This window comes from Malus sylvestris, chromosome 11 (genome assembly GCF_916048215.2).
Source record: "Malus sylvestris chromosome 11, drMalSylv7.2, whole genome shotgun sequence".
NCBI lineage: Eukaryota > Viridiplantae > Streptophyta > Magnoliopsida > Rosales > Rosaceae > Malus > Malus sylvestris.
Window position 1 is genome coordinate 31,602,537 of NC_062270.1, and position 25,086 is coordinate 31,627,622.

Here is a 25,086-nt window from a genome sequence, read left to right on the forward strand (position 1 = left end):
AGGCGATGATACCGCACCATCTTGGATTGCATAAATAAACACTGGGTTAGTAGTCAAGAGTTACACCAAATAAGAAATCAAAGATATAAGTTATTGTTAGGTTGAGAACTAGAAGTACACATGGTGAAAACAGTTCTTCGCGAGGGTATATCCAACAATTGAGGCAGATGAGGAAGAAGAATAGTAAAAACCTTAGAGGAAACATTTTTTTTTCTTTCGATGAAGGGAAATGAGAAATGATTATAGAGTCGTGCTGATAACGTATTATAAATAGGCAAAAGTTAGAGAGATAACCTTTGTTAGGGACAGGAGCGAGGTTGTTGCAATATATTACACTAACACAAAATAATTGCAGATAGGAGAGAAATAGGAGGATACTGAAAATATTTGAACTTTTCTTTCTTTCTCACTCTATATATTTTTGAACACTCGTAATGCTCTATTTATTGAGCAAATACTTTGAAAGCAAACAAATTATACTATTAAGCTTGTGAAAATTTTACTGTATGCATATGGGCATACATACCCTCTATTTACAACATTATAATATTTTTCAAATAAAAAGTAAAAAATAATGTGCAGACATGAATTCCGTCGAATTAGCTTAAAATGTATTTTTCTTTCATATTGTAAATTAATTTAATTTATTATCGCCCTCAGCCTAAAAAGTAGAAAGAAAAGTCGTGTGGAAACCCAATTTTACAAATTACATATGAACACACACCCAGCAGCCGTAGGCCGCCGCACACACAACCACTGCTCACTCCTCCTTAGTTGTAATCAACAATTCTTATACCCTAATAATTTTCTAGGGTTTTAGTCTGCGTGTTCCAAAGGCCAGTTCTCCATCTAGGGTTTTGCCTGCGCTTTAATTCAACCATCTGAAGAGTAAGGAGGGATTCAGAATTCCATTCGGCTGCTCAGGAATCCCAATTCTTCATCGTCAAGGTTTGTTTCGCTTTAATCTTTGTTATTGTTATTCATCTTTCAAATTGCTCAACTTTAACAACCTAGTTGCTGCTTAGATTTTTAGGGTTTTAATTCAATTCAATTCAATTGTTGTAAGCGACGGGTAAAGATTTAAGCTCTTGGAACTTACCCAAGAATTAATTTCCCTAATTGTTCGACATTGTGGTTTATCAAATTTGTTTGAGATGGTTATGAATATTTGTTGTATCTGTAATTCCACAGCTTAAAAAATTCAGCTTTAGTGCTACCTTCGCATTTAACTTGTGGTGGTTGCTTTGAATTTTTCAGCATGTCGTCTTTAAGGAACGCCGTTAGCCGACGGGCTCACAAGGAGCGAGCTCAACCGTGAGTGACCACATTCCTTTTGCTGTTGGACTTTCGGATGGTGTTTTTTTGCATCAGATGATGGGATTAATGTTTTTGTGTTTTGGGTCCAACTATTTGATAGGGAATCGAGGAAAAAATTTGGGCTTCTTGAAAAGCATAAGGACTATGTTGAGCGTGCGAAAGCATATCACAAAAAGGAGGAGACTTTACGGGTAGTTTTATGATGGCTTTGTTGTTTTTCTCCTTGGATTACGTCATCTGTCAATAGTCTGGTAATTTAACTTCCTGATATGGTATACATCTTAGGCTATGTCTCATCTGTCTTTTCACTCAACAGATACTGAAGCAGAAAGCGTTCTACATAAACCCAGATGAGTTCAACTTTAAGATGATCAGGACACGAACTGTTAATGGAGTCCATAAATTAGAGTAACATAAAACTCTCGTTTGCTCTTCTATATCATGTTTCTTTTTCACATTTGCTGCTCACGTGATATGGATTTTTACTACAGGAGTCAGGCAAACAAGTACACTCCAGAAGAGCTCATGCTTATGAAGACCCAAGATATTGGATACATATTTCAGAAAGTGCAGAGTGAGAAAAAGGTTATAAATATATATCATGAAGCTATGGTCTACCGGTTGGTTTTATGAATTTAACATGTTGGTTCTAATTATGGTGTTAATTAATGCAGAAATTTGAAAAGTTAACTGCGACGCTGCACTCTCTTGATAATCGACCTTCAAGTAGACACGTTTACTTTGCCGAAGACAGGTTTGAGCTTCGCTTCTTGGTTCGCTTTTCTATACCTTTCACCATTTTCATCAGTCCTATCCTTGTATAAGGTTTTACAACATTCCTTCTTAGCCTTCACCTTTGTTTGTACCTCCTCATTCCACCACCAAGATTCCTTTTGGTGTGGGGCAAAGCCCTTGGACTCTTCCAATACCTCTTTTGCTACTTTTCGGATACAACTAGCCATGGAATCCCACATTTGGCTAGCTTCCCCCTCTTTATCCCACACACACTGGGTGATTACTTTCTCTTTGAAAATGACTTGTTTTTCTTCTTTTAGATTCCACCATCTAGTCATTGGGCACTTCCAAGTCTTGTTCTTTTGTCTCACTCTTTTGATATGTACATCCATCACCAACAAACGATGTTGATTAGCCACGCTCTCTCCTGGTATAACTTTGCAATCCTTACAAGTTATACGATCCCCTTTCCTCATTAGAAGAAAATCTATTTGTGTTTTTGACGACCCACTCTTGTAGGTGATCACATGTTCTTCTCTCTTCTTAAAGAAGGTGTTGGCTAAGAAGATATCATATGCCATTGCAAAATCCAAGATAGCTTCCCCATCCTCGTTTCTCTCCCCAAAACCATGGCCACTATGAAAACCTCCATAGTTGCCTGTCTCCCTGCCCACGTGTCTATTTAAATCTCCTCCTATAAATAACTTCTCCGTCTGAGCAATTCCTTGCACCAAGTCTCCAAGGTCTTCCCAAAATTTCTCCTTCGAACTCGTATCCAACCCTACTTGAGGTGCGTACGCACTAATCACATTGATAAGTTCTTGTCCTATTACAATCTTGATTGCCATGATTCTATCTCCTACCCTCTTGACATCTACAACATCTTGTGTCAAGGTCTTATCCACGATGATGCCAACACCGTTTCTCGTTCTATTTGTGCCCGAATACCAAAGTTTAAACCCTGAGTTTTCTAGATCCTTTGCCTTACTACCAACCCACTTAGTTTCTTGTAGGCACATAATATTTATCCTTCTCCTCACCATAACTTCCACTACTTCCATAGATTTTCCCGTTAAGGTTCCTATATTCCACGTTCCTAAACGCATTTTGCTCTCTTGAACTCTACCCTTCTGTCCTAGCTTCTTCACCTTCCCCCGTCTAATAGGATCAAAGTACTTCTTTTGTGTGCCCCGTGTAAAGTTGATAGGAGCATATGCTCCCAAACAACTTTGAGTGGAGTCGTTCGAAAAGAAGTTTCTATGGCCCCCTTGCTCATTTAACACTGCATCCGGGTGCCGATGGAGATATAGCGACCCTTGCTCACTTATCACTGTGCTCGGGCCACACAGCGCGCCACTTACGGGTGACGCCCTAGATTTAGCGCGATTTTGTTCTGGATTCATTTTCATAAGGATTCGACATGATCATGGAGTGCCGTAAGAACCCATGAAGGACAAACTGAAAGCTTTCCCATAACTGTAGGATTACATCAAGGCTCATCCTTAAGTCCTTACCTTTTTGCGTTGGTAATGGATGAGTTAACAGGACATATTCAAGATGATATTCCTTGGTGTATGCTTTTCGCAGACGATATAGTGTTGATAGATGAAACTCAGGAAGGGGTAAATGCAAAGTTTAACCTTTGGAGAGAAGTGTTGGAATCTAAAGGTCTTCGCCTAAGCCGATCAAAGACAGAATATATGGAGTGCAAGTTCAGTGCAAATGGAGGCCAAAACGAGTTAGGGGTGAGGATCGGAGATCAAGAAATACCAAAGAGCGACCGTTTTCGTTACCTAGGATCTATCTTGCAAAAGAACGGAAAATTAGATGGAGATCTCAACCATAGAATACAAGCTGGATGGATGAAGTGGAAGAGTGCATCCGGCGTGTTGTGTGACCGCCGTATGCCACTGAAGCTCAAGGGAAAATTTTATAGGATGGCAATAAGGCCGGCGATGCTGTATGGCACAGAACGTTGGGCGGTGAAGCATCAACACGTACACAAAATGGGTGTAGCGGAGATGAGGATGCTTCGTTGGATGTGTGGGCACACGAGAAAGGATAAGATTAGGAATGAGGATATCCGGAGTAAAGTAGAAGTAGCCGAAATTGAAGGAAAGATGAGAGAAAATCGGTTACGATGGTTTGGACATGTGCAAAGAAAGCCTACTGATGCTCCGATTAGAAGATGCGACTATGGGACAGAGGTTCAGGGCCGAAGGGGTAGAGGAAGACCTAGGAAAACTTTGGAAGAGACTCTAAGAAAAGACTTAGAGTACTTGGATCTAACGAAGGACATGACACAGGACCGAGCACAATGGCGTTCTAAGATTCATATAGCCGATCCCACTCAGTGACTTGGATTTTTCAAGTCTCCAACCGAGAAGTTTTCCTCACTCAGGAAATTAAGGGAACACTACCTCAATCTACATGTTCCACTCACAAAGCTTCATCAAAAGAAAATTCAAAGAACTTAGCGAAGAAGGCTTTGATGTATTTAACACAATACGTTGAAATGAAGGAAAGCTTATTTATTGATATCCCCGATAAGCTACAAATATGTACATATACATGAGTCAAAATAAATAAACAAGAGGGAGCCTTCACAAAGGTTGCTTAGGATAAGTCTCAGCAGTCGGTAGAGCCCCAGAAAGAAAAGGCACTAGAGGGGGATCATTTGGAGCCTCAGTACTGGACAAAACCCTAGAAGGAGGAGGCATCAGAGGTTGATCATTTGGAGCTTCATTACGTGGTACAGCCCAAGAAGACGAAGGCAATAAATGCCTTTGGAACAAACCCACAAATCTTTGATGATCAAGTAAAACCTGACCATCAGATTCTTTCATCTGGTCAAGCTTCCTCTTCATGTTTGTAGCATAGTCATGTGCGAGCCGGTACAATTGTTTATTCTCATGCTTGAGCCCTCTAATCTCCTGTTTGAGACTCATCACTTCAGCCGCCAATGATTCAACTTGGCGGGTTCGAGCAAATAGGCGTTGGGCCATATTAGACACAGAACCTGCACACTGAACACTGAGAGCCAGAGACTCTTTAACAGCTAACTCATCAGACCGTTTGGAAAGTAGTCTGTTATCTTTGGGAGTGAGAAGGTTCCTGGCCACCACCGCAGCGGTCATATCATTCTTCATCATGGAATCCCCAACGGTAAGATGACCAGTAAGGGAGACGAAGGATGGGCGCCATATGTTGTCTGGAGAAGGCGGGGCTGCCTCTTCAACAAGGTTCAAGTCAAAATGACGGTCGGAGGGGCCAGACATTTTCAAAGGTGTTGAAGAGAGAAGAGGTCGGACAAATCAAGATCTTAGAAGTGCAAGAATGGAGCTTCTACTGGTGGAGATTCAAGTGTGCTTTGGAACTTAATGCCAGCCCCTGTAAAAATTTGCATTCGACGGAGCTACAGAAATAGAAGAGGCCCCTGCTCAGAAATCGAAGAGGCGTTTGCTTTCTCAAAAGCTGGGCTGCTCAGAGACCACGAGGGTCGATCTCAGAAATCGAAGAGGCGTTTGCTTTCTCAAAAGCTGGGCTGCTCAGAGACCACGAGGGCCAATCTTAGAAATCAAAGAGGCACCTACTTTTCCAGCCTTGTCAGCACCTGTCACACGTACACTCAGCTTTGCGGAAATTATGGGCATTTTGTCGAAGACTTCTGGTGAAGTAGAAAGCACATGAGTCTTACTGTTCAATCACCCACTTCCCACACGCAACAGTAGCTCATGGGTACAACAGATAACTTTGCCAAAGTTCTCTGCCAAAGTTGAACACGTGAAGCTTGCAGCTCCTACTACATCGCTCTGACCAAGAAGGGTAAAAGAATAGCAAAGAAACAACACTAACAAAGTTTAGACACATAAATTTTGAAGGTCTAGCTACCATATTATTACCCACAAGGGTAAAGGAACAGTACCACTGCTGGATAATTGGAAAGTCCTTGTGTGTCAACCTCTGTGCTTCGTGGCAAGGTAGACTAGCAAACATGCCCAACCTTTACTCACATTCGAGAAAACACTCCCAACAAGATTGCTTGCTCCAAAATCGAAGAGGCACCGTCCTCCGAATCTCGAGAGCCAGACTCCCAACATGACTACTTTCTCAAAAATCGAAGAGAGGGTAAAGGAACAGTATCATTGCTGGATAATTGGAAAGTCTCTGTATGTCAACCTCTGTGCTTCGTGGCAAGGTAGACTAGCAAACATGCCCAACCTTTACTCACATTCGAGAAAACACTCCCAACAAGATTGCTTGCTCCAAAATCGAAGAGGCACCGCCCTCCGAATCTCGAGAGCCAGACTCCCAACATGACTACTTTCTCAAAAATCGAAGAGAAGGTAAAGGAACAGTATCATTGTTGGATAATTGGAAAGTCTCTGTATGTCAACCTCTGTGCTTCGTGGCAAGGTAGACTAGCAAACATGCCCAACCTTTACTCACATTCGAGAAAACACTCCCAACAAGATTGCTTGCTCCAAAATCGAAGAGGCACCGCCCTCCGAATCTCGAGAGCCAGACTCCCAACATGATTACTTTCTCAAAAATCGAAGAGACACCGCTTTCCGAATCTTGAGAGCCAGGCATGATTGCTTTCTCAAAAATCGAAGAGGCATCGTTCTCCGAATCTCGAGAGCCAGATCCCCGATAGGATTGCTTGTTCGAAAACCAAAGAGGCAACACTTTCCCAACTTCAAGAGTTGGATCTCCTTGGATAAAGTTGTCTGTAATCTTCACACGCAACATCAGCTTTCCAGATACCACAGACCACTTTTTCAAAGTGCTCTGATAGAGTTAAAACATGTAAAGCTGGCAGCTCCCACTACCGTGCTATGACCAAGCATGGTAAAGCAATAACATTACTACTTGTTGTTAAGGAGACTCCTATATATGTCGACCTCCATCCCCAACGGACAGACAAACCTGCAAAAATGCTCAACCCTTCCTCATATCTGAGAGGGCACTCCCAACAAAGCCTTTCGAAATATTCAGCTTTCTTTCCCCCCGATAATACCTCTGCAAACAAGCTATTCTAGAGCAAGAATATCTCATATCATCAGGGTTAAAAGCAAGAGTATCCCATATCATGCTTTTTCCCTGTCTTTTCCTTTGGCCTTGTTCTTACCTGCAAGACAAGGAGAAAGAGAGCAATCAGTCAGCACTTGGAATCAAGCTTCCAGCCAGGAACTGACTGCCTGGAACCCCTTACCTGATTACTTACCTGGCATTGCTCTCGAGTACTCATCTTCAACATCTTATCCTCCCAGGGAAGATACCGCATCTGCCTGAGGAACAGATAGGGCAAGTGAAAAGGATACAAGGAAGCATGTGGAGACAAGCGTAACAGCACACGTGCCGATACATCCATTACTCTGTCAAAGCAAAAGTATCCCATATCAGCATGGTCGAACGTATTCTAGATGTGATGGACTTGTTTTAACCCTCAAATTCTTCAGTCGGCCTTATACTCTGGAGGAAACCAAAAAACCCTCCAGCTCAGTTCAAGAATAAGCCTGTGGAAAGTTACTTCTTTAAAAGAAAAAGTATCCCATATCATCTCTTCTCATTTTTCTTCTCTTTATCCTTCATGCTGCCTGCAAGATAGGGAGAATGTGAACAATCAGCCGGAGCTCTGATTGCTTACCTTGTCTGTCACCTCTTTCAGCAGATCCCCTAGCTCGGCGACTTGGGGGACTCCTACTACATGGTTTGTATCGCGCTTGACCAAGCCTGAAACTACAAGTAAGCTTTAAGTGAAATTGATACATTACCTTGTGCATCTCCACTAGTTAAAGATACCACCCTTGGATGGAGAAAGAGTACTTCCAGAGAAGATGCCACATCTACCTATGAGACAGATAAGGCAAATCAAGACGATACCACACTCCGATACTTAGAAGTTTCGGGATTACGAGATCATTCTCCCACAATATTTCCTAATGTCATTTGTACTAAATCATTCACTTGTACTCACTAAAGGAGAGCTTGAACATATGTACTTGTGTAAACCCTTCACAATTAATGAGAACTCCTTTATTCCGTGGACGTAGCCAATCTGGGTGAACCACGTACATCTTGTGTTTGCTTTCTTATCTCTATCCATTTATATACTTATCCACACTAATGACCGGAGCAATCTAGCGAAGATCACAAAAAGCGACCGTTTTCGCTACCTAGGATCTATCGTGCAAGAGAACGGAGAATTAGATAGAGATCTCAACCATAGAATACAAGCTGGATGGATGAAGTGTAAGAGTGCATCCGGCGTGTTGTGTGACTGTCGTATGCCACTGAAGCTCAAGGGAAAATTTTATAGGACGACAATAAGGCCAGCGATGTTGTATGGCACAGAATGTTGGGCGGTGAAGCATCAACACGTACACAAAATGGGTGTGGCGGAGATAAGGATGCTTCGTGGGATGTGTGGGCACACGAGAAAGGATAAGATTGAGAATGAGGATATCCGAGGTAAAGTAGGAGTAGCCGAAATTGAAGGAAAGTTGAGAGAAAATCGGTTCCGATGATTTGGACATGTGCAAAGAAGGCCTACTGACGCTCCGGTTCGAAGATGTGACTACGGGATAGAGGTTCAGGGCCGAAGGGGTAGAGGAAGTCCTAGGAAAACTTTGGAAGAGACTCTAAGAAAAGACTTAGAGTACTTGGATCAAACGGAGGACATGACACAAAACCGAGCGCAATGGCGTTCTAAGATTCATATAGCCGACCCCACTTAGTGGGAAAAGACTTTGTTGTTGTTGTTGTTGTTGTAATTTTTCGTTGCTGCTGTCATGGAAGAAAATGCCGATAATATCGGCGAAATATCGCCGATATTATCGGTTTTTCGGGTGATGGATATTCTAAGTGGTATCCGAATGGTTTTCGGCCAAATATCGCGATATTATCGATAATATCGCGATATTTTGGAAATATCGGCGAAATTTTTTTGAGTTTGGTGCAATCGGACTCCGAGGCGACGTCGGAGAAGAACGCCGGAGACGGTGTGCCTATTCCCGGGCCGATTTTGTCCCAAAAACCTTGCAAAAACACGAATTTTAACATCAATTTCACATATAAACTTCAGATTTCACGCATGCATAAACGATTCAACATATGTGAAGTCGGTTTAGGGTTTAGGGTTTCAATGGAATCTCACCTGACGAAGACGAAGACGAACCAGATGACTGAACGTGATCCTTGCTCAGCGGCGCACCGCCAGAGACGACTGAGCCAACTCCGACTTCGCCAGAGCCACGATCAACGGCGAAGGGAGAAGAGAGATCGAGAGATCTCTGTGTGTGTGTGTGTGTTTGGGATAAGAGAGATCGGAGAAGGGAGAAGAGAGATCGGAGAATGGAGAAGAGAGATCTCCGATCTCTGTGTGTGTGTGTTTGGGAGAAGAGAGATCTCCGATCTCTGTAGATGGAGGGTGTGTGCGTGTGTGTGTGTGTGGAATGAGGGAGAAGTGTGTGTGTGTGTTATCCGAGAGAAAGAAAAAAATACATTGAGGGTGTGTGTGTGTGTGTGTTTGTGGCACACGGTTTGACACATGGTTTTGTATAAAACCATGGTTTTGTGTGTGTGTGTATGGTTATGTGTGTGTGTGTTATCCGAGAGAGTTTTGGCACATGGTTTTGTATAAAACCATGGTTTTGTGTGTGTGTGTGTGTTATCCGAGAGAAAAAGAAAAAAACTTTGAGGATGTGTGTGTGTGGCACACGGTTTTGTATGAAAGAATTGGAAGTGACTTTGCTCAGAAGAACCAAATATTCTGTCAGAGAAGAACCAAAAAATCTGCTTACTTTATCTTCTTCTCCACGTGAAGACCAAATTCTGTCAGAGAAGAACCAAAAATGCAATGTATAAAGTGTAAAATATTGTACTAATTCATTATATATAAATGATTATGGTGTGTTTAGACTTCTTTCATTAATTACTACATATTTTCTACACTCACAATGTTTGTCAGCTCGCTATATAATCAACTTGATAATGTTAAATCAATCATGCAATGCATTTCCTTCCAATTTTTTGTGATAAACTAATAGATAATTGACTAAATAAACATCATGCAAAGTTTCAATAAAAATTTCCAAGTTTTTCTTACAATTTCCGTGGTTTCCATGTAATTTTTATCGATATCGATATTATCCCGATATTTCCATCGATATTTCCGTGTTTTCGGACTACCGATATTTCCGATATTACCGATATTTTCTTCCTTGGCTGCTGTTATTTGTAATCAGACTAGATATGGTGAAAGACAATTTTCACCATATTTCGGTTCTTTGTTGTCCCTTATTATCGACAGAGGTCTGTTTCCATTGTTCTAATTGATTTTGTTATGTATATTTTTCATGTTCATTGAATTGGTTTTTTCATTAGTAGGCATAAGTATCTAGAGTGATTTTAACCCCTTTTTTCCAAGCAAATACACAACATAAAACATACAAACACAAACACATCTACTGTACATGAACTCGAAGTTTCACATCCACCCTTACAGACACTGAAAAGGAATACTGTAACAAATGGGAAGATGCATACAAAAAACTTGATCAATAAATGAAAAGTGTGTTTCTCCTGATCCCATTTTGGACTTGTATGAAATGTTTTTGATCCTGTTCACTTGAGTATATTTACAAAAACTATTAAGGCCCTGAGAAAGGGGACATAGAAATACAGTGATACAAGGACTATAAGCGTGCTATTATAAATCTGCGAACTGCTTTCTGTCTGGCCCATGTAGTTATAATAGAGTAGATCCTCATGGCTTCAACTGGGGACACTAGGCTAATTTCTTAGTGTTATTAATTTTTTCCTGGGAAGACATTATTCTTCAATTCTTTCACATGGGGATAAGACCTATAATGTTATAGAATTCACTTGAGACCACTCCGGGTGAAAGAGTTCGGAGGGAAATTAGTTTCTTAATTTCACATCATTTGTGTTCCCATTTGCCAAATATGTTTTATCTTGTTTTGCACATTTTAAAAAATATATTGTTAATTATTTTTTTGCCAGAAAGGAGGCTAGAGAAATTCAATCACGTTCAAGAAGTGGAAAAATGCCGGTTTCTGAGGACATTCCTGATCATATAAAAAGGTAGAAACAAAATTTTCGGTGATAGAGGACATATTGAGGAGTTAGGTTTATTCTGGAAGTTTTGGTCTTTTGATTTTCATCAATTTTGCATCAATTATGCATTTCTATGCATCGATTATGGTGATAAGATGTTGGCATTATTGATATCTATGAATAATTGTGCAGTGATCCCTTTGCACTTTGCGTGGTTGCATTCTCAAAGCAATAAGATTACTTTGTGATACCAGGCCATCAATCGTGAAGTGAATAGGACTAGAATGTTTTGTAATAGAGAAAAGGTTCTAAGCAAACCTAGTCTCTTAATGTTTAGTCTAAAGGCTGCAACTTGGCTTTTATACAGTTATGTGATTGTGATTTGTGATTATGTCAACTGACCTAAAAGAGCATAAACAAATCTTAATGGTTACAAGTATATGGCAAAAAAAATAAAAAAATTGTCTCGCAAAAGTTGTTCTGTACATTAAGTTATTAACCGGTTTGATAAACAGCTCTTTGCTGCTATGCCAACTAAAGCCCAACTAAAGCCCTCAGCCTAAAAAGTAGAAAGAAAAGTCGTGTGGAAACCCAATTTTACAAATTACATCTGAACACACACCCAGCAACCGTAGGCCGCCGCACACACAACCACTGCTCACTCCTCCTCAGTTGTAATCAACAATTCTTATACCCTAATAATTTTCTAGGGTTTTAGTCTGCGTGTTCCGAAGGCCAGTTCTCCATCTAGGGTTTTGCCTGCGCTTTAATTCCACCATCTGAAGAGTAAGGAGGGATTCGGAATTTCATTCGACTGCTCAGGAATCCCAATTCTTCATCGTCAAGGTTTGTTTCGCTTTAATCTTTGTTATTGTTATTCATCTTTCAAATTGCTCAACTTTAACAACCTAGTTGCTGCTTAGATTTTTAGGGTTTTAATTCAATTCAATTCAATTGTTGTAAGCGACGGGTAAAGATTTAAGCTCTTGGAACTTACCCAAGAATTAATTTCCCTAACTGTTCGACATTGTGGTTTATCAAATTTGTTTGAGATGGTTATGAATATTTGTTGTATCTGTAATTCCACAGCTTAAAAAATTCAGCTTTAGTGCTACCTTCGCATTTAACTTGTGGTGGTTGCTTTGAATTTTTTAGCATGTCGTCTTTAAGGAACGCCGTTAGCCGACGGGCTCACAAGGAGCGAGCTCAACCGTGAGTGACCACATTCCTTTTGCTGTTGGACTTTCGGATGATGTTTTTTTGCATCAGATGATGGGATTAATGTTTTTGTGTTTTGGGTCCAAATATTTGATAGGGAATCGAGGAAAAAAATTGGGCTTCTTGAAAAGCATAAGGACTATGTTGAGCGTGCGAAAGCGTATCACAAAAAGGAGGAGACTTTACGGGTAGATTTATGATGGCTTTGTTGTTTTTCTCCTTGGATTTCGTCATCTATTAATAGTCTGGTAATTTAACTTCCTGATATGGTATACATCTTAGGCTATGTCTCATCTGTCTTTTCACTCAACAGATACTGAAGCAGAAAGCCTTCTACAGAAACCCAGATGAGTTCAACTTCAAGATGATCAAGACACGAACTGTTAATGGAGTTCATAAATTAGAGTAACATAAAACTCTCGTTTGCTCTTCTATATCATGTTTCTTTTTCACACTTGCTGCTCACGTGATATGGATTTTTACTACAGGAGTCAGGCAAACAAGTACACTCCAGAAGAGCTCATGCTTATGAAGACCTAAGATATTGGATACATATTTCAGAAAGTGCAGAGTGAGAAAAAGGTTATAAATATATATCATGAAGCTATGGTCTACTAGTTGGTTTTATGAATTTAACATGTTGGTTCTAATTATGGTGTTAATTAATGCAGAAAATTGAAAAGTTAACTGCAACGCTGCACTCTCTTGATAATCGGCCTTCAAGTAGACACGTTTACTTTGCCGAAGACAGGTTTGAGCTTCCTTCACATCTTCTATCCATGGAGAATCTTAATTCTGAATTAATGGATTTTTTTAATTTGTAATTTTTCGTTGCTGCTGTTATTTGTAATCAGACTGGATATGGTGAAAGACCATTTTCACCATTTTTCGGTTCTTTGTTGTCCCTTATTATCCACAGAGGTCTGTTTCCATTGTTCTAATTGATTTTGTTATGTATATTTTTCATGTTCATTGAATTGGTTTTTTCATTAGTAGGCATAAGTATCTAGAGTGATTTTAACCCTTTTTTCCAAGCAAACACACACAAACACAAACACATATCTACTGTACATGAACCCGAAGTTTCACATCCACCCTTACAGACACTGAAAAGGAATACTGTAACAAATGGGAAGACGCATACATAAAACTTGATCAATATGTTTCTCCTGATCCCATTTTGGACTTGTATGAAATGTTTTTCATCCTGTTCACTTGAGTATATTTACAAAAACTATTAAGGCCCTGAGAAAGGGGACATAGAAATACAGTGATACAAGGACTATAAGCGTGCTATTATAAATCTGCGAACTGCTTTCTGTCTGGCCCATGTAGTTATAATAGAGTAGATCCTCATGGCTTCAATTGGGGACACTAGGCTAATTTCTTAGTGTTATTAATTATTTCCTGGGAAGACATTATTCTTCAATTCTTTCACATGGGGATAAGACCTATAATGTTATAGAATTCACTTGAGACCACTCGGGTGAAAGAGTTGGGAGGGAAAGTAGTTTCTTAATTTCACACCATTTATGTTCCCATTTGCCAAATATGTTTTATCTTGTTTTGCACATTTAAAAAAATATATTGTTAATTATTTTTTTGCCAGAGAGGAGGCTAGAGAAATTCAATCACATTCAAGAAGTGGAAAAATGCCGGTTTCTGAGGACATTCCTGATCATATAAAAAGGTAGAAACAAATTTTTTGGTGATAGAGGACAGATTGAGGAGTTAGGTTTATTCTGGAAGTTTTGGTCTTTTGATTTTCATCAATTTTGCATCAATTATGCATTTCTATGCATCGATTATGGTGATAAGATGTTGGCATTATTGCTATCTAAGAATAATTGTGCAGTGATCCCTTTGCACTTTGCGTGGTTGCATTCTCAAAGCAATAAGATTACTTTGTGATACCAGGCCATCAATCGTGAAGTGAATAGGACTAGAATGTTTCGTAATAGAGAAAAGGTTCTAAGCAAACCTAGTCTTTTAATGTTTAGTCTAAAGGCTGCAACTTGGCTTTTATACAATTATGTGATTGTGATTTGTGATTATGCCAACTGACCTACAAGAGCATAAACAAATCTTAATGGTTACAAGTATATGGCAAAAAAAATAAAAAATTGTCTCGCAAAAGTTGTTCTGTGTATTAAGTTATTAACCGGTTTGATAAACAGCTCTTTGCTGCTATGCCTACTAAAGCCCAACTTTGCATGGGATAAAGAGCTCTTTGGCAAAATTGAAATTGAAATAAAAACAATAAATTAGAAGTTGGTCTGCGGCCCAACTATTAGGTGCTAGTTGGAATTGTATTTCGGTTGAGAATTTCTTTTATGCCGTTTTTTTGTCCCTGAATCCTAGGTAGCTCACTCATGTTAACAAATTCCTGTTATTCTTATGCTACCTTTCAATTTGTGGAATAATTCTTGCATCTGCCTTCCTGTTTCATTGTCAGCAAGGATTCTTGAAGCGCGATATCATTATTTTGTTTAAGTCTTAAATTGTTGTCTTCAATGTGCAGGAAAACAGCTGGTTCCTACAGAGAGCTTGAAGCAAGGAGTAACAGAGTCAATGAGTTGGAGAAAATCTATATGGATATGGCAATGCAGAAGGAATTAAAGGTATTGACATCTAAATTTCTTTGCTCAGTTCTGGGAGTTTGGTTGTCTGTGGATAGTTTTGAATACGTTTCCGTCTAAATTACAGAAAAAGGGTAAAAAACGCAAACTATGTGAAGATAAGATTGTCTCCCCAACATCCAACCCTGTATTCAAGTGGCGGGCAGAGCGGAAGCGTTAAAAAGGTGTGTGTTGATCCATTATTAGCTTTTCGGTGCAATGGAAATCACGCACTTAACTCGGTGTGTTTTTGCAGGAATGAGCCTGCTAGTGACATCTAGGCCCTGGAAAAGAAGAAGTACGGACCTTATGTACCGGAAATTTTGTCATCGTTATTATGTCATCGTTATGAATTTTTAAAGTTGTGAAGTCTGTTGGAGTATGATATTTAAACTGAAACTTTCTACCGAGTAGTGACTACTTGATCTCCGACCAAACAGTTGCAAAATCGCCCTTCAATTGAGTGCTAGACAAACAAGGATGGCAGTGGCGCTTGGGTTTCATCGCGAGTTTATTACATAGGTTCGGAAACAGGACAATCCGACTCGAAAACGATATGGTCAAACATGAATCAGACATGAACCATTAAAATGAGTTGTCACCCTGGCGGCAGCGTCGAGTGCTTCATTGACATGAACACCTCAACGGTGTGGATTGGCAACCGCGTGAGGGTCAAGACTCCGCAGTCTTGAGTACTCACGAAACACGAATTGCCATCCCTGGCCATGGCCATAACTAAAAATACATTTTAACGGTTTCACTGTCATGTAAAGTGCAAAAAAATTCAGGTGAATAAATTTCACTACCATGAGCACAAAGTTATGACAATTCAATAATTGCTAGCAAATACTAACATGCACCAAAGTATTCTGGCATCGACAATACTTAGTATGCACCGCAATCCTTGGCCGCAGCCAATAGATCAAATTCAACGGTCAAATGTGTCGACAAGCGCTTGTAAGTACTCAAGAAAAATAGCACAAATGAAAGAGTGAAACCTGAGAAACAATACAGCATAAGAATCAAATGATGCTCAAACTTTGAAGCATTGTCATTAGGTATTTAAACCCACAAATAACACATCCATAAAAACAACGCAAAAGACATTCCCACAAAAATCTTCTATCTATCAAGAAGCTAGAAGATGATTATATTCACAAACATTACTAACCTACAACCCTAACCCTAAAACCCAACTACATTTCCAGAAACAGAGACCCCAATAACCTACTTTGACCTACTGGACAGAACTAAATCTGAAATGGAACATATTAGTCCGGCAACGATCGTCATTTTGTTTTGAATCTAAGAGTCATCATCACCACCGACGTTCTAGGAGGAGGCACCGGTCTTCTTTGGGAGCAGAAGATTGTGAATGTTGGGCATCACACCACCATTTGCAATTGTCACATCCCCAAGAAGCTTGCTGAGCTCCTCGTCATTCCGCACAGCGAGCTGAATGTGGTGCGGCACAATGCGAGTTTTCTTGTTGTCTCTTGCTGCATTGCCAGCCAATTCCAGAACCTGTAAAATCAACCAAATTGAAACAACATTAGAATCAAAACCCGAATTTGAAAGTTGAAAATCAATTCAGTTGCAGAATCATAACTTCACCAAAGAAAATATCCCAGTTTCAAAAGTCGCACAAACCCTAACTACAATAACATCTAAATTGCGATAAAATTTAAATATGCAGAGCAGGGTGGATGATTATTGCACACCACCTAAAATTGCAATAAAATTAAATAGCAGGCAAATTTAAATATGCAGGATATGATGTGCGATTATAGCGCTCCACTTAAAATTTGCAGTAAAATTAGATCTGCAGTCCAAGATAGGCGATGATACCGCACCATCTTGGATTGCATAAATAAACACTGGGTTAGTAGTCAAGAGTTACACCAAATAAGAAATCAAAGATATAAGTTATTGTTAGGTTGAGAACTAGAAGTAAACATGGTGAAAACAGTTCTTCGCGAGGGTATATCCAACAATTGAGGCAGAGGAGGAAGAAGAATAATAAAAACCTTAGAGGAAACATTTTTTTTTCTTTCGATGAAGGGAAATGAGAAATGATTATAGAGTCGTGCTGATAATGTATTATAAATAGGCAAAAGTTAGAGAGATAACCTTTGCTAGGGACATGAGCAAGGTTGTTGCAATATATTACAGTAACACAAAATAATTGCAGATAGGAGAGAAATAGGAGGATACTGAAAATATTTGAACTTTTCTTTCTTTCTCACTCTATATATTTTTGAACACTCGTAATGCTCTATTTATTGAGCAAATACTTTGAAAGCAAACAAATTATACTATTAAGCTTGTGAAAAATTTACTGTATGCATATGGGCATACATACCCTCTATTTACAACATTATAATGTTTTTCAAATAAAAAGTAAAAAATAATGTGTGGACATGAATTCCGTCCAATTAGCTTAAAATGTATTTTTCTTTCATATCGTAAATTAATTTAATTTATTATCACCCTTAGCCTAAAAAGTAGAAAGAAAAGTCGTGTGGAAACCCAATTTTACAAATTACATCTGAACACAAACCCAGCAGCCGTAGGCCGCTGCACACACAACCACTGCTCACTCCTCCTTAGTTGTAATCAACAATTCTAGGGGTGGAAAAAATTCCCAAAATTCCCAAACCAAACCAAAAAAATACCGATCCCAAACCAAAAATGTCCCAAACCGATTTTCCCAAAATTTCAGTATTCCCATACCGAAAAAATACCGAAATTTCGGTATGGGAATCGGGATTGCCTTTCCAATATTTCGGTATTCCCATACCGAACCGAAAATATATATTTTTAATTATTTTATATATATATATAGATAATAATATATATTGTTTTTTTTTAATTATAGTTAGAGTTAATTTGAACCGTTGGATTGCTTCAAATTAATCCATGCCATCCATTCCTTGTTAGGTTTCTCCCAGTCTAGTTTGATTTCTGATTTCTCACTCAGCCTTCCAACACCGACAGCCTTCCTTCGAATCGTCTCTGACTCTCCAGCCGCCCAGCCTTCCTTCACGAATCACCACCCAGCCACCGCCACGCCAAAGCATCAAAGACTGAACTCTCCAGCCTTCCTTCACGAATCGTCTCCGACTCTTGCGATCTCTCTCTCACGGACAGAACTCTCGATCTAGCACCGAGTCCGAGTCTCACTCTCACCCCAAAATAGGTAACTAATTTAGTGTTTTGAAATCTAATTTCTGACACTCATCCAAAGTAGGGATTGTTGAAGGGCTCGAGGCCGGTTATAGACCCGCTGATGGCCTAATTTATTCATGCCGTTGGCAATTTTTTTTGTTTGTGTGTTAATAACTTATACATTTCTTCCATCTTCATCTGTTAGTTAGTAGTCATTCAATAATTAAAATGATGTTTGATTGAGTTTGTCGTATTCTTTTTTAAAAATCGTTTCTTCTTATACCCTAATAATTTTCTAGGGTTTTAGTCTGCGTGTTCCGAAGGCCAGTTCTCCATCTAGGGTTTTGCCTGCGCTTTAATTCCACCATCTGAAGAGTAAGGAGGGATTCGGAATTTCATTCGACTGCTCAGGAATCCCAATTCTTCATCGTCAAGGTTTGTTTCGCTTTAATCTTTGTTATTGTTATTCATCTTTCAAATTGCTCAACTTTAACAACCTAGTTGCTGCTTAGATTTTTAGGGTTTTAATTCAATTCAATTCAATTGTTGTAAGCGACGGGTAAAGATTTAAGCTCTTGGAACTTACCCAAGAATTAATTTCCCTAATTGTTCGACATTGTGGTTTATCAAATTTGTTTGAGATGGTTATGAATATTTGTTGTATCTGTAATTCCACAGCTTAAAAAATTCAGCTTTAGTGCTACCTTCGCATTTAACTTGTGGTGGTTGCTTTGAATTTATCAGCATGTCGTCTTTAAGGAATGCCGTTAGCCGACGGGCTCACAAGGAGCGAGCTCAACCGTGAGTGACCACATTCCTTTTGCTGTTGGACTTTCGGATGATGTTTTTTTGCATCAGATGATGGGATTAATGTTTTTGTGTTTTGGGTCCAAATATTTGATAGGGAATCGAGGAAAAAATTTGGGCTTCTTGAAAAGCATAAGGACTATGTTGAGCGTGCGAAAGCATATCACAAAAAGGAGGAGACTTTACGGGTAGTTTTATGATGGCTTTGTTGTTTTTCTCCTTGGATTTTGTCATCTATTAATAATCTGGTAATTTAACTTCCTGATATGGTATACATCTTAGGCTATGTCTCGTCTGTCTTTTCACTCAACAGATATTGAAGCAGAAAGCCTTCTACAGAAACCCAGATGAGTTCAACTTCAAGATGATCAAGACACGAACTGTTAATGGAGTCCATAAATTAGAGTAACATAAAACTCTCGTTTGCTCTTCTATATCATGTTTCTTTTTCACACTTGCTACTCACGTGATATGGATTTTTACTACAGGAGTCAGGCAAACAAGTACACTCCAGAAGAGCTCATGCTTATGAAGACCCAAGATATTGGATACATATTTCAGAAAGTGCAGAGTGAGAAAAAGGTTATAAATATATATCATGAAGCTATGGTCTACCGGTTGGTTTTATGAATTTAACATGTTGGTTCTTATTATGGTGTTAATTAATGCAGAAAATTGAAAAGTTAACTGCGACACTGCACTCTCTTGATAATCGGCCTTCAAGTAGACACGTTTACTTTGCCGAAGACAGGTTTGAGCTTCCTTCACATCTTCTATCCATGGAGAATCATAATTCTGAATTAATGGATTTTTTTAATTTGTATTTTTCGTTGCTGCTGTTATTTGTAATCAGACTGGATATGGTGAAAGGCTATTTTCACCATTTTTCGGTTCTTTGTTGTCCCTTATTATCCACAGATGTCTGTTTACATTGTTCTAATTGATTTTGTTATGTATATTTTTCATGTTCATTGAATTGGTTTTTTCATTAGTAGGCATAAGTATCTAGAGTGATTTTAACCCTTTTTTCCAAGCAAATACACAACATAAAACACACACAAACACAAACACATATCTACTGTACATGAACCCGAAGTTTCACATCCACCCTTACAGACACTGAAAAGGAATACTGTAACAAATGGGAAGACGCATACATAAAACTTGATCAATAAATGAAAGGTGTGTTTCTCCTGATCCTATTTTGGACTCGTATGAAATGTTTTTCATCCTGTTCACTTGAGTATATTTACAAAAACTATTAAGGCCCTGAGAAAGGGGATATAGAAATATAGTGATACAAGGACTATAAGCGTGCTATTATAAATCTGCGAACTGCTTTCTTTCTGGCCCATATGGTTATAATAGAGTAGATCCTCATGGCTTCAATTGGGGACACTAGGCTAATTTCTTAGTGTTATTAATTATTTCCTGGGAAGACATTATTCTTCAATTCTTTCACATGGGGGTAAGACCTATAATGTTATAGAATTCACTTGAGACCACTCCGGGTGAAAGAGTTCAGAGGGAAAGTAGTTTCTTAATTTCACATCATTTATGTTCCCATTTGCCAAATATGTTTTATCTTGTTTTGCACATTTTAAAAAATATATTGTTAATTATTTTTTTTCTAGAGAGGAGGCTAGAGAAATTCAATCATGTTCAAGAAGTGGAAAAATGCCGGTTTCTGAGGACATTCCTGATCATATAAAAAGGTAGAAACAAAATTTTCAGTGATAGAGGACAGATTGAGGAGTTAGGTTTATTCTGGAAGTTTTGGTCTTTTGATTTTCATCAATTTTGCATCAATTATGCATTTCTATGCATTGATTATGGTGATAAGATCTTGGCATTATTGCTATCTAAGAATAATTGTGCAGTGATCCCTTTGCACTTTGCGTGGTTGCATTCTCAAAGCAATAAGATTACTTTGTGATACCAGGCCATCAATCATGAAGTGAATAGGACTAGAATGTTTCGTAATAGAGAAAAGGTTCTAAGCAAACCTAGTCTCTTAATGTTTAGTCTAAAATCTGCAATTTGGCTTTTATACAGTTATGTGATTGTAATTTGTGATTATGCCAACTGACCTACAAGAGCATAAACAAATCTTAATGGTTACAAGTATATGGCAAAAAAAATAAAAAATTGTCTCGCAAAAGTTGTTCTGTGTATTAAGTTATTAACCGGTTTGATAAACAGCTCTTTGCTGCTATGCCTACTAAAGCCCAACTTTGCATGGGATAAAGAGCTCTTTGGCAAAATTGAAATTGAAATAAAAACAATAAATTAGAAGTTGGTCTGCGGCCCAACTATTAGGTGCTAGTTGGAATTGTATTTCGGTTGAGAATTTCTTTTATGCCGTTTTTTTGTCCCTGAATCCTAGGTAGCTCACTCATGTTAACAAATTCCTGTTATTCTTATGCTACCTTTCAATTTGTGGAATAATTCTTGCATCTGCCTTCCTGTTTCATTGTCAGCAAGGATTCTTGAAGCGCGATATCATTATTTTGTTTAAGTCTTAAATTGTTGTCTTCAATGTGCAGGAAAACAGCTGGTTCCTACAGAGAGCTTGAAGCAAGGAGTAACAGAGTCAATGAGTTGGAGAAAATCTATATGGATATGGCAATGCAGAAGGAATTAAAGGTATTGACATCTAAATTTCTTTGCTCAGTTCTGGGAGTTTGGTTGTCTGTGGATAGTTTTGAATACGTTTCCGTCTAAATTACAGAAAAAGGGTAAAAAACGCAAACTATGTGAAGATGAGATTGTCTCCCCAACATCCAACCCTGTATTCAAGTGGCGGGCAGAGCGGAAGCGGTAAAAAGGTGTGTGTTGATCCATTATTAGCTTTTCGGTGCAATGGAAATCACGCACTTAACTCGGTGTGTTTTTGCAGGAATGAGCCTGCTAGTGACATCTAGGCCCTGGAAAAGAAGAAGTACGGACCTTATGTACCGGAAATTTTGTCATCGTTATTATGTCATCGTTATGAATTTTTAAAGTTGCGAAGTCTGTTGGAGTATGATATTTAAACTGAAACTTTCTACCGAGTAGTGACTACTTGATCTCTGACCAAACAGTTGTTGCAAAATCGCCCTTCAATTGAGTTACATAGGTTCGGAAACAGGACAATCCGACTCGAAAACGATATGGTCAAACATGAAACGGACATGAACCATTAAAATGAGTTGTCACCATGGCAGCAGTGTCGAGTGCTTCATTGACATGAACACCTCAACGGTGTGGATTGGCAACCGCGTGAGGGTCAAGACTCCACAGTCTTGACATGTACTCACGAAACACGAATTGCCATCCCTGTCCATAGCCATAACTAAAAATACATTTTAACGTTTTCACTATCATGTAAAGTGCAAAAACATTCAGCTGAATAGATCAAATTCAACGGTCAAATGTGTCGACAAGCGCCTGTAAATACTCAAGAAAAATAGCACAAATGAAAGAGTGAAACCTGAGAAAACAATACAGCATAAGAATCATATGATGCTCAAACTTTGAAGCATTGTCATTAGGTATTTAAACCCACAAATAACACATCCAAAAAAACAACGCAAAAGACATTCCCACAAAAATCTTCTATCTATCAAGAAGCTAGAAGATGATTATATTCACAAACATTACTAACCTACAACCCTAACCCTAAAACCCAACTACATTTCCAGAAACAGAGACCCCAATAACCTACTTTGACCTACTGGACAGAACTAAATCTGAAATGGAACATATTAGTCCGGCAACGATCGTCATTTTGTTTTGAATCTAAGAGTCATCATCACCACCGACGTTCTTGGAGGAGGCACCGGTCTTCTTTGGGAGCAGAAGGTTGTGAATGTTAGGCATCACACCACCATTTGCAATTGTCACATCCCCAAGAAGCTTGCTGAGCTCCTCGTCATTCCGCACAGCGAGCTGAATGTGGCGCGGCACAATGCGAGTCTTCTTGTTGTCTCTTGCTGCATTGCCAGCCAATTCCAGAACCTGTAAAATCAACCAAATTGAAACAACATTAGAATCAAAACCCGAATTTGAAAGTTGAAAATCAATTCAGTTGCAGAATCATAACTTCACCAAAGAAAATATCCCAGTTTCAGAAGTCGCACAAACCCTAACTGCAATAACATCTAAATTGGAGGGGAAAGCACATTGAGGAACAAATTCTCATTCAAATCGATATGATTCGACCATCAATAAATTTCAATCACAGTAGTCCAATAACCTTACAATTAAAAATAACCATTTTTTTTTGTCAAACAATTAAGAATAATAATAATTGCAATAAAATTATCCCAGTGAAAATTTGATAAGTTAAATAACCAAAACAAAAAGAACCCTAATTTTTAAAAATTGAACAATGCCTCAACAAAAACGACCTCCAGATCATAACTTCAAGATTAATGGATGAGGAATTCGATTAAATTAAGTTAATAGCCCCCTACATTAATACGAAAAATAAAATAATACCAAATTAATTCAGCCAAAAATAAAATAAATGAATAATATTATTATAAAATAAATTAATTCAAAGAAAAGAAGAAACCTAGATCCAAGATCCTAAAATTGGTTGATCAGAAGCAGATGCAGAACAAATTAGGAAAATTTCACATTTTTCATGTTCTATACGTAATTTCTGCACAGAATTACTAAATTGAAACAAAATATTTCCTAATTCGAAACCCAAAACCTAGATTTACAACAAAGGGAGAAAAAAAACACATCCATATACAAATGAAGAGGAATTAAAAGATCGAGAAAGAGGGCTTATACCTCAGCGGCAAGGTATTCAAGGACAGCTGCGAGGTAGACCGGAGCTCCGGCACCGACTCGCTCGGCGTACTTTCCAGCTTTCAGGAAACGGGCAATACGACCGACCGGGAATTGCAGACCGGCCTTGCTGGACCGCGATGTGGCCTTCTTAGCGGCTCCGGATCCCAAAGCTTTCCCACGACCCGCCATTGATAGACCTCCAAGAACAATTTGAGAGAGAGAGAGAGAGAGAGAGAGAGGAAAGAAACGATAAGTGATTGAGGGAATCAGAGTTTGGTGCTATGGAGGAGCAGTGAGATGGTTTTAAGGTATTTATAGGGGTTGGGATTTGAATGTGAGCCAATGGGTTGAAGTACGCGGATCGAGGACGGAAGCCGTCGATTAGATGATTATGGACGGCGAGGATTCGTTGAGTGAGAAAGTTTATAACCTTCTGTTCTGGTTACATTTTGTTGAAGTGACGAACCAAAATAGGCAACACAAATAGATATGTATGGGTACAAAGCTATAGATGCGCAAACATAGGGTACATAAGTTTGTACGCACACAAATTATGTATGTATATATATATATATATATAAAATTTTTGTAAAGTTCACACTACATCGAACTTCAACGATCTAAACTATTTATTTTGTAAGTTTCGATTCATAAAAAATCTTTGCAAAAATTGAATTCAATTTGAAACCATTTACCTAAAACACGAGAGAGAGACTTACATGCAAAAATTATATACCTCGTTTGGTAAGTTTAAGCCATAAGACATAACTTTGCATAACTAATACGGTAAGTCGGTAACTATAGATAGATAAATATGAAAAAGTTATAGTTACGAGTGGGATATAAAGAGTATGTCCCCTATCTCTAAAGGAAACCATGCTTTTTATGCTTTTTATGTAAATGTAACTCTCTTCATTACAGTAGCAAACTAGCAAAAGTGTGCTTGTGTGATGCTGCAGGTGTTTAAAATCGTACAAAACATGCAAAAGTGTGCATGTGTGTGTACAACTAAACTAGGCATTCAGTGGTGGGGTTTACAACTCTTTTGCAAGAATCACATACTTGACAAGAATTCGAACCCCTAAGTTCGAAATTAGCAGCTGTGAAAGGTGTTGAAGTGGAATTGGAACATGGAAGTTCCAACTCACTCTGCATTTTATTAAAATTTTAAGGTACTACCTTCATGAAATGAGAAACCACTTAACAATTAAGTCCACGCGCAAGCTCCAAGAATTTTCCAAGTTAGAAGAGATATAGCGATCCAATTAATTGAATTTTTTTTTACAGATAAAAAAAGTAGAAACTTGAAACAATGAAGCATAAGGGTACTTACTCGTGGTTGCATTGTTAGGGCCAT

The 25,086-nt window shown here is 38.7% G+C and overlaps 3 protein-coding genes, 1 long non-coding RNA gene and 1 pseudogene across 8 annotated transcripts; 4 read left to right on the forward strand and 1 right to left on the reverse strand.

Annotated features, from left to right (window-relative positions):
- The first annotated feature begins 801 nt into the window (after nucleotides 1-801).
- LOC126588817 (probable U3 small nucleolar RNA-associated protein 11) lies at nucleotides 802-11,164 on the forward strand. The gene is made up of 7 exons (XM_050253948.1): nucleotides 802-948; nucleotides 1,258-1,314; nucleotides 1,418-1,508; nucleotides 1,634-1,725; nucleotides 1,809-1,902; nucleotides 1,992-2,071; nucleotides 11,080-11,164. Exons 2-7 carry the CDS (start codon nucleotides 1,259-1,261, stop codon nucleotides 11,162-11,164), a joined length of 498 nt encoding a protein of 165 aa, XP_050109905.1. The 5' UTR covers nucleotides 802-948; nucleotide 1,258.
- LOC126588812 (probable U3 small nucleolar RNA-associated protein 11) lies at nucleotides 808-15,382 on the forward strand (annotated as a pseudogene).
- On the forward strand, nucleotides 11,824-22,024 carry LOC126588810 (probable U3 small nucleolar RNA-associated protein 11). 4 transcript variants are annotated; one of them, XM_050253936.1, is made up of 11 exons: nucleotides 17,920-18,168; nucleotides 18,437-18,572; nucleotides 18,882-18,938; nucleotides 19,042-19,132; nucleotides 19,227-19,349; nucleotides 19,433-19,526; nucleotides 19,616-19,695; nucleotides 20,579-20,659; nucleotides 21,491-21,590; nucleotides 21,676-21,772; nucleotides 21,844-22,024. In XM_050253936.1, exons 3-10 carry the CDS (start codon nucleotides 18,899-18,901, stop codon nucleotides 21,766-21,768), a joined length of 702 nt encoding a protein of 233 aa, XP_050109893.1. In that variant the 5' UTR covers nucleotides 17,920-18,168; nucleotides 18,437-18,572; nucleotides 18,882-18,898; the 3' UTR covers nucleotides 21,769-21,772; nucleotides 21,844-22,024. The 4 variants fall into 4 exon arrangements, with proteins under 4 accessions (XP_050109894.1, XP_050109896.1, XP_050109893.1 ...); XM_050253938.1 differs by having other exon boundaries at nucleotides 17,921-18,168; nucleotides 19,258-19,349; XM_050253937.1 differs by lacking the exons at nucleotides 17,920-18,168; nucleotides 18,437-18,572 and adding an exon at nucleotides 11,824-11,979.
- LOC126588821 (uncharacterized) lies at nucleotides 15,877-22,636 on the forward strand. Its single transcript, XR_007611629.1, has 2 exons — nucleotides 15,877-15,960; nucleotides 22,409-22,636. It is a non-coding gene; the product is annotated as an uncharacterized LOC126588821 (long non-coding RNA).
- LOC126588819 (histone H2A.6) lies at nucleotides 15,997-24,517 on the reverse strand. Of its 2 annotated transcripts, none has more exons than XM_050253952.1 (2): nucleotides 23,730-24,517; nucleotides 15,997-16,493 (listed from the first exon to the last, which is right to left on the reverse strand). In XM_050253952.1, exons 1-2 carry the CDS (start codon nucleotides 23,916-23,918, stop codon nucleotides 16,302-16,304), a joined length of 381 nt encoding a protein of 126 aa, XP_050109909.1. In that variant the 5' UTR covers nucleotides 23,919-24,517; the 3' UTR covers nucleotides 15,997-16,301. The 2 variants fall into 2 exon arrangements, with proteins under 2 accessions (XP_050109909.1, XP_050109908.1); XM_050253951.1 differs by lacking the exon at nucleotides 15,997-16,493 and adding an exon at nucleotides 22,447-22,943.
- Nucleotides 24,518-25,086: the final 569 nt, after the last annotated feature.